The 20,010-nt window shown below is 41.7% G+C and overlaps 1 protein-coding gene across 2 annotated transcripts in view; it reads left to right on the top strand.

The window, feature by feature from the left end:
- Positions 1-409: 409 nt before the first annotated feature.
- Positions 410-20,010, top strand: part of PDE1C (phosphodiesterase 1C) — a gene marked incomplete at both ends in the record, with an annotated part of 554,085 nt that continues 534,484 nt past the window's right edge. For both annotated transcript variants that reach the window (XM_082846111.1, XM_082846112.1), the window contains one exon: positions 410-719. In XM_082846111.1, the coding sequence (XP_082702237.1) occupies positions 410-719 (310 nt within the window). The remainder of the gene's footprint in view (positions 720-20,010) is intronic.

Below are 20,010 nucleotides of genomic sequence, written 5' to 3'. Positions count from 1 at the left end.
AAGGAGCAGGAAGGATGTGCCAGTCCTTTGGCCCCAGGTGAACAAAGTGCAGAAAGTAGAGAAAAAAGCGGTATCCCTCACATAATGCCACGCCCTTTCCCCCCACAATCCCCAGTAAAATCTCTGGACAGTCTCTGCGCACTGACCCCTCCAAGTGTCCTCACCAGCCCGGATTATCGGACAGGCGCGGACACCGCCCGGGTTTTCCTCAGTCCCCGGCGTGGGCGCGCAGCCCTCCCTGCAGCCTCCTCCGCCGCCGCCGAGGAGGGGCTGCAACCCGCGGAGGCGCAGGAGGAGCAGAAGCTGGGGGCGCTACGGGGCGAGAAGAGAGTAAACCTTTGGCAGGCAAGGGGTGTGGGTCCCGCCGGGAGCCTTGGCCGCTCCGCTGGGCCCAGCCCGGCCCTCCGAGATGGGCTCCGTCTCCTCGGCGCTGGCGCGGTCCCGCAGCGCCTCGGTGCAGCTGGGCTGCTCGCCGCCGCAGCCCGAGGCGACCCCGGCTGCTCCCGCTGCTCGCGGAGACCCTGTCGCGCTCCCCAAGACCCGGAGGCTTGGACCAGGGCGTGGAGAGGCCGCCATCCGGCCCGCAGCCGGGGAGGCACAGCGGGCCGCGCCGAGCTCGGAAGGGCGCGAGAAGTTAGAGAGTTTGGAACTGTCCCCGGTGCTGAAGCGTGCGGCAAGTATGTCTCGGCCCCATTTGTCCGGAAGCCCCGGCGCCGCGGGTAAGTCTCCTTCTCTTGCGTAAGGATTGCGGGGAGCTGCTCCGTGGAGACCTATGGGGGCCCTCTTTACCGTCAGGGGGAGACATGAAGGCTCTGTCTCCCAACAGGATTTCGGTTTTCTTGTCCTCTTACCCATAACCTCTTGCCCATAAAACTTGCCCATTAACTTTCACGGGTTAAGACTCATTTCTGACTTATGTCAATAAGAGGTTATTTCATAAGAATCATCTTTCACAGGGGTTTAAACAGTAGCTGGTAAGGCAGTTTACACCCTAAGGATCTCTTTCGCCATCTCTGTACTGGTGTCGGCACCATGGGGAGACGTCTTCCTTGTTGTCTTGGAAAGACAAGGATAAAGGAGGTGCACCTTTCTCCCAGGGGAAGTGGGAAAAGGGTAGAGATTCCAGCTTGTCCAAGACTTATCCATGTGTGAAGAAGGAAACCAGTATTTGAGCTAGTCTCTTCTGAAGGGACTTGGGGGTGTGTGGCTGGGGAGGACATTTTAAGGGTAGGCAGCAAGGAAGAAGGGAAAAGAGCACATGAGATTTGGAGTCGGTGGTGGGTCTGGGTCTCCATCTCCTGCTTTCATTGTGGTCTTGGGCAGGATACCCTCCTTGTGCCTCAGTTTTATCATCTCTGACATAGGGATGATAATAATACATTTCTCACTAGGTAGCTGGAAAATCTAACCAGACATAGGGCATGCAGTAGTACGTTGAAACTGTCAAGTGCTGTGCAAATACTGAGTATGATGCCTGAACCAGATCTCTAAAACTCTTCAGCTGAAACTGAAGGGAATTGTGAAACGTTTCAATTTTTAGTTTGAGATATTCAAAGGTCCATTTCATAGGGTAAGTCCTGTTTTGTGTAAGTGGGAGGAAAAGTTCTCAGTTGGTACATGTAATTAAAAAAATCACACTAGAAAAGTTACCAAATACATCAGCTGGGCTTTTGGTCTCATACATGAATCCCCACTTCATCCCAAGCAAGGCTGTGATGCTCATTGCTATTGTCTGTTGAGTGTTCAAGAAGGATTCAGTAGATTCAGTGGGCAATATTAGTTCCCCTGAAGAGAAAGATGAGATTAGTAGAGAGGGGGATTGGCTCACACTTTGACTCATGAGAGTTAAGTATACATGTAACCTTATTCCCTTGAGAATTTCCTTTAAAAAAATAGTGTGAGTTTATCTATTAGCTTTTATTTGTTCTCATTTTACTCAAACAGCGTTTTAAAACAAAAATTAAAAGAAGATACATGTACATTATGCTTGCAAGGGGGGATTTATCATTATAAAATATGTTAGTTTTTTTGCATTCATAGGATATCTTGTGGTGTTAATGGAAAGAGAACCAGATTTGGAGTCAGGATATCTGGGTCCTGCTAAGGTCTGCATCCTAGGCCAGGAGACCTATATTTTCTAAGCCTGTACTATCAGCTCTTTTAAAATGAGTACAAATAGAGTTGTGCCATCTCCTATGCCATGAAGCTGAAAGGAAGTTATGGAGATAAAATTGGTTTGTAAACTATGAGTACTATACAAGTGTAAGGCATTATTAAAGTATCTGGAGACTTAATATTTTCTAATGTGTAGGATGGAAATTTCATTTTTATATAATCTTATCATAGTTACATTGGATGAAACAATTCAATACTAGATTGTGTGTGTGTGATATCAGTTGAATTACAAATATATAGATGTCTATGGAAGAATATTACCATATTTTTTCCTCATGCTTTTGATGATATGGACAGAAGAGTTGTATATTGCACTTAATTCACACATTTGTAATTCCTGAAAACTAGTTTCTAGGAATTTGCATTGAATTAATTTCTGTTCTGGATTTGATGAATACCCCTTGGAAATACTTTTAACTTTAACTTTTTGATTGTACGAAAATTCCTTTTTTCCATTCCCTCCATTTTATTTCATAAAGAATATCTCAAATTAAAAATAACATTCAGAGCTTTATGTCACCTAGGATACTTATACAAAGTTATTCAATTTCTATATTTTCCTCTTAAAAAAAAAGAATGGTATTTGAGCTTGAATCTTTGAAGTGTGGTGGGTTTAGATAGTTGGAATTGCAGATGAGGCTCAGTTTTATCATCTTTAAAAGTGAGGTGAGTTGCTCTTACCTGTGAATCTGGGTGGCCCTTTGTTGGACTAGGTTGGATTTCTCCAGATATTGGGTCAAATAGCACAGAACTTGTGAATCTGGGAGAAAAGTAGATATGCTGCAAACTAAAACTTGTACTTTACAAACCAAACTGAATATATACATGTGTGCTATGTGCCAGATGTTATTTTATGAGATGGTGGGATGGGTCCTTTAATTATCATTTTACAGATGAAGATATCAAGGCACAGAGAGGTTAAGTAACTGGTCACACAGCTAGTAAATGACAGCCAGAATTTAAACCTTGGTAGTCTAGTTCTGGAATTATATTCTTATCTACTTCTCTATACTACTTGTCTTAAGTGCTATGGGTTTATTTCCCATTTTCCAGTCCTTTACTTTACTAGTATTTAGTAACGTCCTTTGAAAGCTTTGTCTTCTCTGAGCTATACACAGGGGAACCAAGGGAAAGTACGTTGGTCCTGGGAGGAAGATGTCAGAGTATTAAGGAAGAAACAGTTACCTTGGATATTATTGTGGTAGTAATTAAAGCGAAAAAACTTTAAGCAGAAAGACTCAGTGCGCACAGTCAGGGCAGTAAGGCCAGCTGTTTCTCCTCATCTTCATTAAAGGCTTTGAGCCTCTGAGATTTTACTACGGATGGTGATAGTTCCCTACTCCTCTTTCATGATACTATTGTGAAGGTAAGGTATCAAAACCCAAGTGGGGACCTGGCTTATATTAAGCATGGGTGTTTTGTATGTTTGTTTTTTAGAGCTTTGCGGCCCTGCTCACTGGTAGAAAGTAAGGATCAGGTTGATCCATTTTCAATAAAAAGGTATCTCAGAATAAACCAATAACCAGATAAACAAAAAACCTTCCACAGCTACCTGTCTGTTGTGTAATAATCAGCAGTAGATTATCTGAGGCTCCTAGCTTTTGTCAGAAATTCCCCTGGATGGGGAGAGACTTTGACATTATTCATTAAGATGGTTTTTGGTTAATAATCTGTGTATTAAAATTATTGGGGCTTTTTCAATTTTTAGTTGTTATTCCCCCTGCCTTTTTTTTGTCCTGCTGTTTTAATGTTTGGAAAAGGTGTATCCTACAAGAGGTAGTTTCATACTGCAACTGACATTTGTCAAATTATGGTCTTGGAACATTGTCTTGCTGAATTTTTTTTTTTTTTGGCTAAGCCTCACAGCTCGTGGGATCTTAGTTCCCCGACCAGGGACCAAACCCGGGCCCTGGTAGTGAAAGCACCGAGTCCTAACCACTGGACCACCAGGGAATTCCCTGTCTTTCTGAATTTTATTTTCTGTTTCTTAGTTTTCATCTAAATCCTCTGTGACTCCTGAAAAGGTTACCGGGTGGTGGTCAAGGGCAGCTGTATTTTCGGGAGGCTCTGCTTAAGTTTAGAAAGTGTTTCTTGCTGTTGCTGCTGATCAGATGTTTTCAGTTTAAAGTAAACGTCAGACCACTTTGGTGGGCTATTAATCCCTTTATCACTGTTTGCCTCTAACTTCAGTCCTCTCATATGCTAGGATCAGTGGTTTTCAAATCTTGGTGTTTATCTTAATCACGCGGAGAGCTAATTTCCGAAGCCCAGGCTTGTGGGTATGAGATAGGGCTGGGGGTGTTAATTACTCTAACCAAATTTCCCAGGTGACTCCCTTACCACCAATGTATGTATCATAGTCACCTGGAGGCTGGCCAGAACACAGGCTCCTGGGCCCCAAATCCAGAGTTTCTGATGAGTAAGTCTGGCAAGCAGTCTGAGAATTTGCATTCATAACAAGTTCCCAAATGCTGTTGATGCTGCAAGTCAAGGGATCGCACTTTGAAAACCACTGGTCAATGCACAGAAACCACCTAGAAGGAACACTATTCTTAGATACATTGTGTTATAGCCATTATTGAATTCTTGATTTGGGATCTTGACAGATCCCCCAAAAGAGACTCTGGATCCTAGGCAGCTTTCATTTGCCCAGTCTCTCTGCTTCACCTGCCCAGCCCTTAGCAACCACTATTGCTAATTTCTAAAATGACAGGATAATTATGATTCTTTACCAGTGATGCTTTTAATTTGGGATTAAATTTTTTGGAAAATTTTTAGCCTAACTAAAAGGACTGATTAATATAAAAATAAAACAAAAGCTTTTATCATTTTTAAAGACCGGAGGGTGGATGGTGATGCCACTAGTGTCTTAATCTTTAACACTCACAGCATCTTCTAAGGTATTTCCCTGTTCCAAGTTAATTTAAACAGACACAAATGGCCTTCTAAAAGCTTAGGTTAGTGACAGGCAATACTGATGAGAACGGAGGTGTGATGGGCAAGTGCTGGACCCCTGTGGATTTGGCATTACCTGCAGGAACTGCCCCCACTTACACAATGTCTTCCCCGTAGGGAGGCCAGCCTGGGTCCCAGTGCCCTATCAAGGCTGAAAAGTCTCTGAGTCACTTTCCTTTGCTTCTCTTTCCTGGCAGTTACTTGAGTCATTGCTTGCAAAGCCAGTCTCAGCTTAGGGCAGGGTTGCGTAACCTGTTTAGCTCTGAGCCACCAGTGGTGTATTTGCTCCTGTTGGGTGGAGAACTTGGGGAAGGATGCTTCACAGCTGTACAGCACTTTACAGCTTAGAAAGGCCCTAGAGAGTCTCTTTATCTTTGATCTTCAGGACAGCTTTCTGTGGTAGGTGAGACACGTGGCCTTATTGCTGGCCTTTAATAAAGAAAGATTTAAATCAACTTTTATTTTTTATTGATGACATGCTTTATCCTAGATCACTTGCAGTTAGACTTTCAGGTGGCCCATTATTAATTCTTCCAGCAAGTGGGTACCAGGAAAATAGTCTCTGGAATCTTAATCCTTAGTTCTGATACATCCTGGCTATAGGAACTTGCCTTCTCTGAGCCCATTTCCTTATCTGGGAAATGGAAATGGAAACGGTATTGGTATTGACCTCACCTACACAAGGTAATTTATGCAAGGAACTTAGTACATGCCTTGGGACATGATAATCATTTAAATATTAATTATCTTTACAGATAAATAAACAATCGGAGATGTAGACTCTGTACATGTAGATGTACAGATATGGAACTCTTCCCTGGAGTCCCACAGCCCATGGACTGGCAGAGCTAGCCTCGAGATCTTTTGATTTCTAGTCCAGTTCTCTTTTCACAATGTCATGGTGATTCTTCTGTGGAAATAAAACAATAACTGTAGTGAGAAAGATAGGAAAGAGGAGGATGTAGAGCCAGAGAAATACTGGAGACAAAGGGGAAGAAAGCAAGAAAACACAAAGCCTTTGGTGTTAGGAGGCTGGGGCCCTCGATCACCTACTTCTGGGGTAAGGACATAGATCCCACATACATATGTCACCCTTGATGTTATATTGTCTGTAATTTACTCAAACTGTTCAGCCTATGCAGTGGTGCGTGTGTGTGTGTGTGTGTGCGTGCGCGCGCGTGTGTGTGTGTGTGTGTGTGTGTTTCAATCTGCTTTCTAGGGGCAGGTAGTTAACACCCTATTGAGAAATACTCAATAAGAAGTGTATTCCTACATTCTTCACCTATTCCTCCAACTGCTCCAATTATGTAATGCCTAATTGTGTTAAAGATTTTAAAATCATAATAAAGGTAATTGGGAATAATTTTTCATTGGTCACAATGAGTGATGTTGAAGGTATGCCAGGGAACTTCTGCCCTTGCATGAGCGAGGAGTAAGAATCTGACGAGTCCAGTGCGCTATATACCTGCCTGAGTGACACCCTAATCCTACGTCTCTGATTTGGGTGGGAGACAAAGGCTGAGGCTAGCTGATTAAGTTGTGCATATTGCTTATAATAACTGTTTTTAAAAACAGTTGGCCACATCAAAACAGCCATGTCAAAAAGAAAAAAAACAAAGACAAAAACCAAAAACAAGACAACCATGTCAAAATGGACATCAAAATGTCCCTTTGTTTCTAATGTACAGGTGTGGTGTGTTTCTTCGTAGAGAGTAGCCACTTGGCCAGATCCCTCCAAGGTTATATTTTGAGTTTCCTAGTGGAGTGGGGCAGGGGATATCTCCACCTCTCTTTCCTTTGCAGACCACACACTGAGGGCAGGGATTTCCCAGAGGCCCTTCTCACCCCTGCCCCTGAATAAATATCTAGGTCATTCCCAAGCACACTCTGAGCCTCTGCATCCCAGAGGGAGGGAGAGAGGACGGGAGGAGGGTTCTGGGAAGATCCTGTGATCTTAGATCTAAGATTCTCAGCATGTCCTGTCAGCTCAACCCAGACCCCTATTTATATATCAGCAACCATCAGTCCTGAGCGCCCTGACCCACTCCAAGTCTCCAGTGGCAGGTACTTGGGCCTCATCACACCTGAAGGCTGCAGGGGTGGTGAGGGGGTCCCACGCAGCGTGCAGCCCCTCTGCACTGCTGAGGGAGGGACGGAAGAAAGCTCTCAGCCCGCCACCCACTGCCCTGGCTTTTCAGAATTCTGAGGTCCCTTCCCTAAGAACCAACCCCTGCCCAACTCAGGGGGAAACTCTTCTTCTGCAGGGATTTTCACTCACTGTGTGGCTTGGCAATGACTAGCCTGTATGCCAGCCAGCAAGAGTTTTTGCTTTTCCTGCCCTGTCACTTTTTCCACAGCCATACTAATTGTGGCCTCCCCAGGGAGAAGGAAAGGAGGCGTGTGCTGTCTGCTCCAGCCCTCTCCAGCTTCCAGCCTTTTGCTTTGTTATGTCTTGAGATTTGGGCTCCACTGGGTTGGGAAAGGGAGAGAGGATGAGAGTGTAGGTAAGTAGGGGCCCCAGAACACTGCCTGCACCCCACATCGCTTTTCAAGCTGTCTCATAATGAAATGACCCCCAATACAAGGTGAGTCCTCTTTTTCCCCTTTGAGAAGATTCCTCAAAAAAAAATTTTTAAATGGCGTACTTGAACATACAGCCTTCGAGGGGACTAGAAAAAAAATCACATTTTTAAAAAAAAATTTTATTTATTTATTTATTATTTATGGGTGTGTTGGGTCTTCATTTCTGTGCGAGGGCTTTCTCTAGTTGCAGCGGGTGGGGGCCACTCTTCATCGTGGTGCGCAGGCCTCTCACTGTTGTGGCCTCTCTTGTTGCGGAGCACAGGCTCCAGACGCGCAGGCTCAGTAGTTGTGGCTCACGGGTCTAGTTGCTTCGCGGCATGTGGGATCTTCCCAGACCAGGGCTCGAACCCGTGTCCCCTGCATTGGCAGGCAGATCCTCAACCACTGCGCCACCAGGGAAGCCCCACATGTATTTTTAATATTTATTTTACTTTGTTATACCTATTTAAAAATCTGAAGAGGCAGAAAATACATTAGTTTAAAATATTCCTTTTTCCACTCTTAACATTTCATAAAACACTTTTTTTTTGGTTTTCCCGAGACCTGATTTATTCAATAACTTAACAGATATCTGCATGTGCGTTATGTGCCCAAAACACTTTTATTTACTCTTCTTACATGCCTTTTTATCACTAGTATTACTGTCTTTACTAAAGTCATTTTGGGATCATCTGACAGTTTTCATCTTCACCTGTGTCTAAGCTGTTTGTATGATCTGTGCGTAATGCTGTCTCTGGAACTTTTACAAGGCATGGCCTGACCAAGGTTTAGCTTTCAGACATTCAAATTCACTTCTCCTCCTCCTTTCTTGAAGTCTGACCTCTAACCTGCTAGAAAGGAGAGACTTGAGAGCTCAAGTTTCAGTGAGTCCCTCTATCCTGAGGGCTAACTTGACGCGCACGCATGTGCACGTGCACACACACACACACACACACAGTCCTTACTCATCATTTGGGCATACATGGCATTAATGAATCTTCATAGCTGGAAGGTTCCAGGGAGATCGTCTGGTAGTAGATAGTACCAACTTCTTTTAGTATTTTAGTATGAGTTGAAAATGGCATTATTGTTGTTATAAAAATAATACAGCTTGTTGCAAAAATGTCAAAAAATGTAGAATAGTGCAAAGAATAAAGCAGTAACAAACTATCAGCCAAAGATAACCACTGTTAACATTTTGCCAAACATCCTTCCAAGTATCTCTTTAGGCGTGCGTGTGAGCACACACACACACACATTTTACATAAATGATATCATTTTATACGTACTATTTTATAATATAATGCTTTCCACTCAATAATATTTTGTGAGCATTTTTCTTATCAATGTAGTTAAACATCATTGTTTTTAAAGGGTGATCTTCTGTGTATATGGTATAATTTACTTCTCACTCTCCAATTGATGGATTTTGGGGCTGTTTCCAGTTTTTTAAAAAATAAATGTATTTATTTATTTTTGGTTGCATTGGGTCTTCCTTGCCGTGTGTGGGCTTTCTCTAATTGCAGCGAGTGGGGGCTACTCTTTGTTGCGGTGTGCGGGCTTCTCACTGCAGTGGCTTCTCTTGTTGTGGAGCACGGACTCTAGGTGCGTGGGCTTCAGTAGTTGTGGCTCGTGGGCTCTAGAGCTCAGTAGTTGTGGCACACGGGCTTAGTTGCTGCACGGCATGTGGTATCTTCCCAGACCAGGGCTCAAACCTGTGTCCCCTACATTGGCAGGCGGATTCTTAACCTCTGCACCACCAGGGAAGTCCCTCCAGATTTCTCTTCTTTTCTTTTATCAATTTTATACACATCAGTGTATACATGTCAATCCCAATTCCCGAATTCATCACACCACCACCACCACCCTCCGTTGCTTTCCCTGCTTGGTGCCCGTACGTTTGTTCTCTACATCTGTGTCTCAATTTCTGCCCTGCAAACTGGTTCATCTGTACCATTTTTCTAGGTTCCACATATATGTGTTAATATACCATATTTGTTTTTCTCTTTCTGACTTACTTCACTTTGTATGACAGTCTCTAGATCCATCATGTCTCAACAAATGACCCAATTTCGTTCCTTTTTATGGCTGTGTAATATTCCATTTTATATATGTACCACATCTTCTTTATCCATTCGTCTGTTGACGGGCATTTAGGTTGCTTCCATGAACTGGCTATTGTGCTGCAATGAACATTGGGGTGCATGTGTCTTTTTGAATTATGGTTTTCTCTGGATATATGCCCAGGAGTGGGATAGCTGGGTCATATGGTAATTCTATTTTTAGTTTTTTTTTTTGTTTTTTTTTTGCGGTATGCGGGCCTCTCACTGTTGTGGCCTCTCCCGTTGCAGAGCACAGGCTCCAGACGCGCAGGCTCAGCGGCCATGGCTCACGGGCCTAGCCGTTCTGCGGCATGTGGGATCTTCCCGGACCGGGACACAAACCCGTGTCCCCTGCATCAGCAGGCGGACTCTCAACCACTGCGTCACCAGGGAAGCCCTATTTTTAGTTTTTTAAGGAACCTGCATACTGTTCTCCATAGTGGCTTATCAATTTACATTCCCAGCAACAGTGCAAGAGGGTCCCCTTTTCTCCACACCCTCTCCAGCATTTGTTGTTTGTAGATTTTCTGATGATGCCCATGCTAACTGGTGTGAGGTGATACTTCATTGTAGTTTTGATTTGCATTTCTCTAATAATTAATGATGTTGAGCAGCTTTTCAGGTGCTTCTTGGCCATCTGTATGTCTTCTTTGGAGAAATGTCTATTTAGGTCTTCTGCCCATTTTTGGATTGGGCTGTTTGTTTTTTTAATATTGAGCTGCATGAGCTGTTTATATATTTTGGAGATTAATCCTTTGTCCACTGATTTGTTTGCAAATATTTTCTCCCATTCTGAGGGTTGTCTTTTCGTCTTGTTTATGGTTTCCTTTGCTGTGCAAAAGCTTTGAAGTTTCATTAGGTCGCATTTGTTTATTTTTGTTTCTATTTCCATTACTCTAGGAGGTGGGTCAAAAAAGATCTTGCTGTGATTTATGTCCAAGAGTGTTCTTCCTATGTTTTCCTCTAAGAGTTTTATAGTGTCTGATCTTACATTTAGGTCTTGAATCCATTTTGAGTTTATTTTTGTGTATGGTGTTAGGGAGTGTTCCAATTTCATTCTTTTACCTGTAGCTGTCCAGTTTTCCCAGCACCACTTATTGAAGAGACTGTCTTTTCTCCATTGTATATCCTTGCCTCCTTTGTCATAGATTAGTTGATGATAGGTGTGTGGGTTTATCTCTGGGCTTTCTGTCTTGTTCCGTTGATATATGTTTCTGTTTTTGTGCCAGTACCATATTGTCTTGATTATTGTAGCTTTATAGTATACTCTGAAGTCAGGGAGTCTGATTCCTCCAGTTCTGTTTTTATTCCTCAAGACTGCTTTGGCTATTCAGGGTCTTTTGTGTCTCCATTACAAATTTTAAGATTTTTTGTTCTAGTTCCGTAAAAAATACCATTGATAATTTGATAGGGATTGCATTGAATCTGTAGATTGCTTTGGGTAATATTGTCATTTTCACATTATTGATTCTTCCAATCCAAGAACATGGTATATCTCTCCATCTGTTAGTATCATCTTTAATTTCTTTCATCAGTGTCTTATAGTTTTCTGCATACAGGTCTTTTGTCTCCCTAGGTATTTTTCTTTTTGTTGCAATGGTAAATGGGAGTGTTTCCTTAATTTCTCTTTCAGATTTTCCTCATTAGCGTATAGGAATGCAAGAGATTTCTGTGCATTAATTTTGTATCCTGCTCCTTTACCAAATTCATTGATTAGTTCTAGTAGTTTTCTGGTGGCATCTTTAGGATTTTCTATGTATAGTATCATGTCATCTGCAAACATGACAGTTTTACTTCTTTTCCAATTTGGATTCCTGTTATTTCTTTTTCTTCTCTGATTGCCGTGGCTAGGACTTCCAAAACTATGTTGAATAATAGTGGTGAGAGTGGACATTCTTGTCTCGTTCCTGATCTTAGTGGAAATGCTTTCAGTTTTTCACCATTGAGAATGATGTTTGCTGTGGGTTTGTCATATATGGCCTTTATTATGTTGAGGAAGGTTACTTCTCTGCCCACTTTCTGGAGAGTTTTTGTCATAAATCAGTGTTGAATTTTGTCAAAAGCTTTTTCTGCATCTATTGAGATGATCATATAGTTTTTCTTCTTCAGTTTGTTAATATGGTGTATCACATTGATTGATTTGCGTATATTGAAGCATCCTTGCATCCCTGGGATAAATCTCACTTGATCATGGTGTATGATCCTTTTAATGTGTTGTTGGATTCTGTTTGCTAGTATTTTATTGAGGATTTTTGCATCTATATTCATCAGTGATATTGGTCTGTAGTTTTCTTTTTTGGTAGTATCTTTGTCTGGTTTTGGTATCAGGGTGATGGTGGCCTCATAGAATGAGTTTGGGAGTGTTCCTTCCTCTGCAATTTTTTGGAAAAGTTTGAGAAGGATGGGTGTTAGCTCGTCTCTAAATGTTTGATAGAATTCACCTGTGGAGCCATCTGATCCTCGACTTGTGTTAGTTGGAAGATTTTTAATCACAGTTTCAATTTCATTACTTGTGATTGGTCTGTTCATATTTTCTATTTCTTCCTGGTTCAGTCTTGGAAGGTTATACCTTTCTAAGAATTTATCCATTTCTTCCAGGTTGTCCATTTTATTGGCATAGAGTTGCTTGTAGTAGTCTCTTAGGGTGCTTTGTATTTCTGTGGGGTCTGTTGTAACTTCTCCTTTTTCATTTCTAATTTTATTGATTTGAGTCCTCTCCCTCTCTTTCTTGGTGAGTCTGGCTAATGGTTTATCAATTTTGTTTCCTCTCCCTCTTTTTCTTTTTTTAAATTATTTATTTATTTATTTATGGCTGCATTCGTTGCAGGTGCATGGGCTTCTCATGGCAGTGGCTTCTCGTTGTGGAGCACGGGCTATAGGTGCGTGGGCTTCAGTAGTTGTGGCACATGGGCTCAGTAGTTGTGGCTCGCGAACTCTATTAGTGCAGGCTCAGTAGTTGTGGCACGCAGGCTCAGTAGTTGTGGCACACAGGCTTAGTTGCTCTGCGGCATGTGGTGCGTCAGTTAGGTCCAGTCCATGGCAATTTGCCAAGGGTAAGCAAATGGGAAGCCGGTGTTTGCTGGGAGCTTGGATGGAAGATTGATGCATTTTTCTCAAGAACCACTTAGGCAGAGTGAAGGTGGATTCTCAGAGTCATAGTGAAGAGCACAGATCATCTGGGTGACTTTGGCTTGATGTGTGAAGGTGGGAGCTTGCTCAGCAGTGACCATATCAGGGACATGGAAGGGGACCTTCTGTATTACGGCCCTACAAATACAAACGCTGTCTAACAGTATGTTCATGATCTCACTGTCTTAACATTTGTGATTTCATTTCCACTGTCTAGCTTGAGTATTTTTCAAATTCACTTGGAGCTATTCTGTGACAAACCTGTAAAACGTCAGAGCAGGAAAGAGCCTTGAATGCCTTTCTAGTTCAGCATTTTCCAGCACCACTAACTCCATGAGAAGAGAAAGGTTTCCATGGCCAAATGCATGTGAAAATTGCTGGTGAGACAAAGTTAAACAGGTTTGCTCACTGCTGGACTTCTCAGATGCTTTGTTCTAGAAATGTGCATTGTGACTCCAAGAGCAGAATCTAGCCTGAAGATTTCCCAGTATTCCCCCCTCCCTTTTTTTTTTTTTTTTTTTTTTTTTTTTGCATAGAGCATTTCTCCATGGGATACACTTAGGAAAAATGGATGAGGAAATTCAGATTTAGAGAAGGAGACTGATTTCCCAAAAGTCATGCCTTGAGTAAGAGGCAGATTTGGGATTAGAACTCAGGTGTCTTCATTCTCCATTCATGCAATTAAAAAATCATTCTCTGTGACAGACATTTCTGTGCCAGGTACCGTGCTATAAACCTGAGTAAGAAAGAATCTTTTTCTGTGGATGGCTTACACTCTTGTTGGGGAGACAGTTATAACACGGCGTGAATTTAGAGACATACGCAGCGTGCTAGGTTCCTCAGAGAAGGAAACAATGAACTTTCCAGGTTTAGAGCTCTATCTACTACATCAGGCTATTCCAGGACTTTAAAAAAGAGTCTTGTTCAGTTCATATAAGGATTCCACAAAGTATTTGCATCTATTATTCCATCATTCTACATCAGTGAGTTTAAGAATAGAATCCAATGTGCAGACAAGGCTTTAAGGACAAGCAGTGGTGTGTTAGAGATGGCTTGCCCTCTTGTAAGAACCCCTTGTGCACATCTCTGCCCAATTCCTCATTCAGTGACCTCATGAGGGTAGCTTGAAATCAGCCGTGATGAGAGTATTTACACCACGGAAGACACTACAAATCAGGGTCCCTGTCCCAGTTGTTAAATTTTTGCCAGCATAACGCTAAATAAGGATGTTCACTCTTTATAATAGTCAAGAATTGGATATAAATTGAATGTCCGGCAAGAGGGAATGTTAAATTATGTGCTGGTTATCTTCCAAACTCACCCTCTACTCTTCTCCACCCTCCTCTAGTCTGGGTGGTGACCTTTATTGTCTGCTTTTACCTTCTGACTTCTGTTTGTGTTGGACCAATGAGAAGCACATGCAGAAGGTTGGAGGGTGGAAGAGAGTCATGTCAGGTCATTTATTCCTCCAGCTCAATCCCTGCGGGGTCACCGTTGGCTGGCTGTCCCTCAGCTGAAGGTCACAGCTCCTATCAAGTGATCCTGGAAATCATTCCATGTCTGTTCATAGTGGTCTTCTCCCACCTGCGTTTTATAAAAATTTAAACAGCTCCAGAATCTTCTATCGTGTGGATGTCCCAGAGTTTATTCAACCACTTTCCCATCTATGGGCATTAGGTTGTTTCCAACATATTGCAATTACCAATAAACCTGTAATGAATAACCTTGGGCATTCATTTCGTATTGTTGTATTTTCATATTGTTGGAGGTATTATCATATTGTTGGAGGTATTATCTTCAGGGAAAGTGTCTAGAAATGAGATTGCAGAATCAAAAGCCAAATGCATATGTAATTTATTACTAAATTCCCCTCCATAAGCGTTGTACCAGTTTGCATTCCTACCAGCAATGAATAAGAATGTCTATTTGTCCCCAACCTTGCCAATAGAATATGCTGTCAAGCATTTTAATTTTCGTCAGTCTGTAACGTGAGAAATGGTATCTCAGTGTAGTTTTAGTTTGCATTTAAAAAATTATGGATGAAGTTTAATATCTTTTTGCATGAATTATCTGTTCATGTATTTTGCTTATTTTTCTATCGTGTTTCTGGTATTTCTTTCCTCAATTTTTAAGAATTAACAATAGATTAGGACATTAGCCCTTTGTGATATATGTTGCAATTGTTTTTTCTTTTGGCTTTGGTTTTGGTATTTTTTTGTTGTGTAAAAGTATGTTTCTATGTAGTCAAATTTATTTCTCCTTATTTTTTGTACCTGGTTTTTGAGTCATAGTTAGGAAACCTTTCCCTGCATTGAGGTTAGAGAGGAATTCACCCATATTTTCATGTAGTACTTGTTTGGTTTCATTTTTTACCTTTAGATCTCTGATCTTTTTGGAGTTTTTCCTTGTCTATGGTGTGAGATACAGATCTATTTTCATCTTTTTCCAAAGAGCTATCAAGTTGTCCCCAAGTCATTTATTAAAATGTCCATCTCTGCTTTAAGTGGTTTGAGATGCTACCTTTATCAAATATTAAATTTCCGTATTTACTGGGAACTATTTCTGGAATTTGTAATTTATCGTACTTGCTTGTGTGTCTATTCATGTGCTGGTGTGACATTGTTTTGCCATGTTTTTTTTCAGATTTTTTTCAACATTTTACTATACAATTTTTCAAACATACATAAAAGTTGAAAGAATTTTACAGTGAATACCTACTTACATACCAATTAGATTCTACCATTTCACCATACTTGCTGTGTCACATATCTATCCATCTGTCTGTCCCTCTGTTCATTCATCAATCCATCTTATTTTTTGATGTGTATCCAGGGGAGTTGCAGGAATTATAACACTTCCCCCCAACTTCAATATGCATATCAGTTTATTTTATTTTATTTTTTTGGTACGCGGGCCTCTCACTGTTGTGGCCTCTCCCGTTGCGGAGCACAGGCTCTGGACGCGCAGGCTCAGCGGCCATGGTTCACGGGCCCAGCCGCTCTGCGGCATGTGGGATCTTCCCGGACCGGGGCACGAACCCGTGTCCCCTGCATCGGCAGGCAGACTCTCAACCACTGCGCCACCGGGGAAGCCGTATGCCAGTGTTTTACAAACATGATCTTGTTTAATCCTCATAAGCATGGTATGAGAAAGGTGTGATTATCTCCATTTTACAGGTTAGGGACCTGATGCCCAGACAGAACTGACTTGTTAAAGGTTATTCAGCCTGGTTTAGGGATGGCAAATATATGGTAGAACTAGGACTTGAATGAAGGCTGTCTGACTTAGGGACTCATGCTTTTTCTATTACCCCTGGTATGTTTATATATATATATATATATATATATATATATATATATATGTGTGTGTGTGTGTGTGTGTGTGTGTGTGTGTGTGTGTGTGTGTATCTTGATATATCACATTCTGACCTTTTGATAAGACAACCATGTTTTTAATTTTCTGGGTTATTCCCAATTTAAAACATTTTGTCCTTGGTCATCATAACTATCCTCATACTTGATACATTCATATGCCCTGATTTTTAAAAATAGAACTGCCTGGGGGGTCTTCTCTTCTTGTTTACTCCCTGTTCCAGAATTATGACTGGAAGGTCATTAATCTGATCTGCTAGTGATAGATCTTTCCATGAATGACACCCATAGTTAACTTGTTATTTCTTAAAATATGTGTCTTTTGTTCCATCACGGAACAAACTGAACTGTGATATGTTTTGTAATTCATATAGCTGATTTCATGTTACTGTCATCCTTATAGTTCTGTCACACTTCGGATGGTTACAACTTTCTTTGTCTCTGAGGACGTTGGAACCTTGCATTATTTACTATATAGGAGACGAAATAGTAGCCTTATAGGGAGATGTGATAATGTTCTCTCCCTGTTACTATATTTCTGAGAGAAAGCATCTAGTAAGAGCCAAATGCAAGCTAAGGGCATAGATAGAAGTATAAATGAAACTTTCAGACCTGTGAGGGACCTTAGAACTCTTCAAATTCAAATCTATTTTTTTAAAATTGAGGGCTCAGAGAAGAGAAGGTACTTACACAAAGTCATAAAGCTAATAAATAGTGGTGCCAGAACAATGTTCCTTTACTTTCAATATAATGCTTTTTCCACCCTAACCCAGAGTAAAGTGTTATGGGGTTAATTGGGCCTCTCCTCTGCAGCTATGACAGCCAAATTAGGAATTATTACTGACATTTCTCAGGTTTCCCTTTGTGCTGAATGAAATAATATTGGGGGAAAATAGAAGATAGAACCCACAGAGCAAGAGAGAAGAGATGGCTCTAAGAGGGTGCTTCCCTGCTCTTCTCCAGGAGGAGATTTATGCCACATGAAAGGGAGGTGAGTACGCTAATCACCCGGTGGGCCTAGATAGGCTGAAATTCATATTTCATGTAATTCCACCATTTTTAACTTTCATTGTTAGGAGAAAAGTCAGCTGTCAGTCGAACGGTTGTTTGACTACAGATAATCAGCCTTTTCATTTTGTCTGCTTTTTAAGATTTTCTCTCTATATTTAATGATGTGTAGTTTAAATACAGTGTGTCTGGTATGGTATTTTTGTTTTCATTCTGCTTGGAATTTTCTGGTTAACCTGGGATCACTTTAAACTAATGTTTGAGTTGGGATTTTTTTGTCTCCACAGGTAGTGTAGATTCCATCTCTAAATCCATGTGAGTAAAGCCTTGTGATGAAGAGTTCTTTGGGGAGAGTCCCCCTCCCTGTTTTTCATACTTTAGCTGGAGTCCGGGTCAAAGCAGTCAAGATATCCACTGTTTACCCATACTGTGGGAAAGATTTTTTTAAAAAAATCTAGTTCATACAATTGAGGATGGTGCTTTTTTGGAGGTCCAATTTTTTGGTGAGAGCTCTACTTTAGCATTCCACCCCTTTTTGGTTCCAGACTTTATTTTCTGTCCTCTCATGCTCATGAGACCAATTAAAATCAGTCCCTAAGCCAACAGAGATTGACTGATTTCTCCAGAGAGAATACCAGTTTCAGTACTTGCTTATCTCTCTGGATTTATGGTTTCTCATTGTTCCTAACCTTTGAGCCTTTCTATAACTCTCATGCCAGCTCAGACGTGTCAATGAAAAGAGGTTTAAAAATGTTTTAGTAGCATTTTTGGTATCCCTGTGCCAGGAGTCTTTTTCCTTGACTTCCAAGTCTGTCATATTGTTGAAAATGAAAGTCAGTCTATTTATATTCAGCAGAAGAGTTAGACTATTACATTTGGATGTTATCTTGATATCACTCCAGCGCAACAGCCATATGGAACTCACAGTCTGTTGAAGGAGGTAGTCATTAAACCATTATACACAATAAATTGATATGGAGGATATGTTGGTCATCTATACAGGGTAAACGGGGACACAAAGACATGAACAGAGGGTCCAGGGGAGTCTTCTGGCAAAAGCTGACTTGAGCTGGGCTTTGAAAGGAAAGGGTGGAGAGACAAAGGAAAGAGTGGAGTGAGCTGAGTCAGTAAAGGTAGGGGGGGTTGTGAAATAGCATCTTTCCAACCCTACAGTCAGAGCTACTTGGTCACCCCAGTCTTTGAAACAGGTCCCAGTCTTGGTCAGTCCCAGTCCCACATCCAAAAAATCATTACCTAGACCAATATCAGGGAGCTTCTCCCCTATGTTTTCCTTTAGGAATTTTATGGTATCAGGTCTTCTGTTTAATTCATTTCAAGTTAACTTTTGTGAGTTGTGTAAGATAAGGGTCCTGTTTAATTTTTCTGCATGTGGTTATCCAGTTTCCCTACACCATTTGTTGAAGAGACCATTTTCTTCCCCATTGAGTATTCTTGGATCCTTTATTAAATATTAATTGACTGTATATGCGGGGCTTCCTCCTGTCTTTCTTGTTTCCTGTGCCTGTTCCTTTCTGGGGCTTATTTGACCTTCTGGGACTTAAGCCCTGCCAAGTTCTTGCTAGTCCTCCTGGACATGGTACTGCATGTGACTACAGCCTAGCTCCCTCTCTCCACTCTCTGCTAGTAGGCGTTATGCCAGACACCCTTCATAATATTCTCTTATTTCCTTTTCTCAAACAGTCTATGAAGGAGATTGAATTTGGATTTCAATAGGTAGAAATAAGGTCCCCTAGCCTCTGTGAGGGAGCACTCCTCTTCCTAGCAGGTTCCAACCATGTTTGCTTGTGGGGAACCTTGAGGGAGCAGTAGACAAGCTTAAGAAGGGGAGTGCCATGGAGCTACCAGCTACCTGCTCCCTGCCCCATTATATTGGAAGTATTTCAGAAGCTGCCAGAGGGAAGGAAATTGCAGCTCTAGCTTCTCTGGCATTTCAGAGAAGAGAAAAAAATATATACCTGCTGATGGCTCCCAGTTATACATCTGTGATCTAGAACTCTCTTCTGAACTCTCTATCTGTATATTCAACTGCTTACTTGATATCTCTACTTAAAATGTTTAGAGGAACCTCATAAGAACAGTGTGTACAAAGATGAATTCATCTTCTCTCCCGAACTTGGCTTTTCCTTCTGGGCTCCTGTCTCGGCAAATGCCACCTTGACTCACTCAGATGCCTAAGCCAGGAACAGCAACACCATCCTTGGCTTCTCTCCCCTGACACATCCTGTGATATTCCATCTCTGCTCATCTATTTCTGTTCCATTTGCCACTTCCTCAGCCCATTTCCTCACTATCACTTATCCAGCTGGTGTCCCTGTCTCCTTGGTTCTGCTCTCTTCCAATTCATTTATCAAAACTAGCTAGAGTGATCACTCTAAAACCTTGGTACTCAAAAGTGTGGTCCATGGACCAGCACCATCAGCATCACATGGGAGCATTAGAAATGCAGAATCCTAGGCCCCACCCCAGATCTGCTGAATCAGAATTTGCATTTATCAAGCACCCAGATGATACATACCTAAGTACACTGGGATTTGAGAAGCATAGCTCTAAAATAAATGTCTCATGATATCTCTGCCTTGTAAAATCCCTTAAAGGCTTTCTGCAGCCCTCAGGAAAATCCGTCCTCCTTAAATGAGCCCATAATGTCTTTTAAGATCTAGTCCCTATGGACCTAGGCAGATATGTCT

Source organism: Leucopleurus acutus (assembly GCF_964270905.1).
Source record: "Leucopleurus acutus genome assembly, chromosome: 9".
NCBI lineage: Eukaryota > Metazoa > Chordata > Mammalia > Artiodactyla > Delphinidae > Leucopleurus > Leucopleurus acutus.
This window is presented reverse-complemented; position numbering and strand designations above follow the sequence as displayed.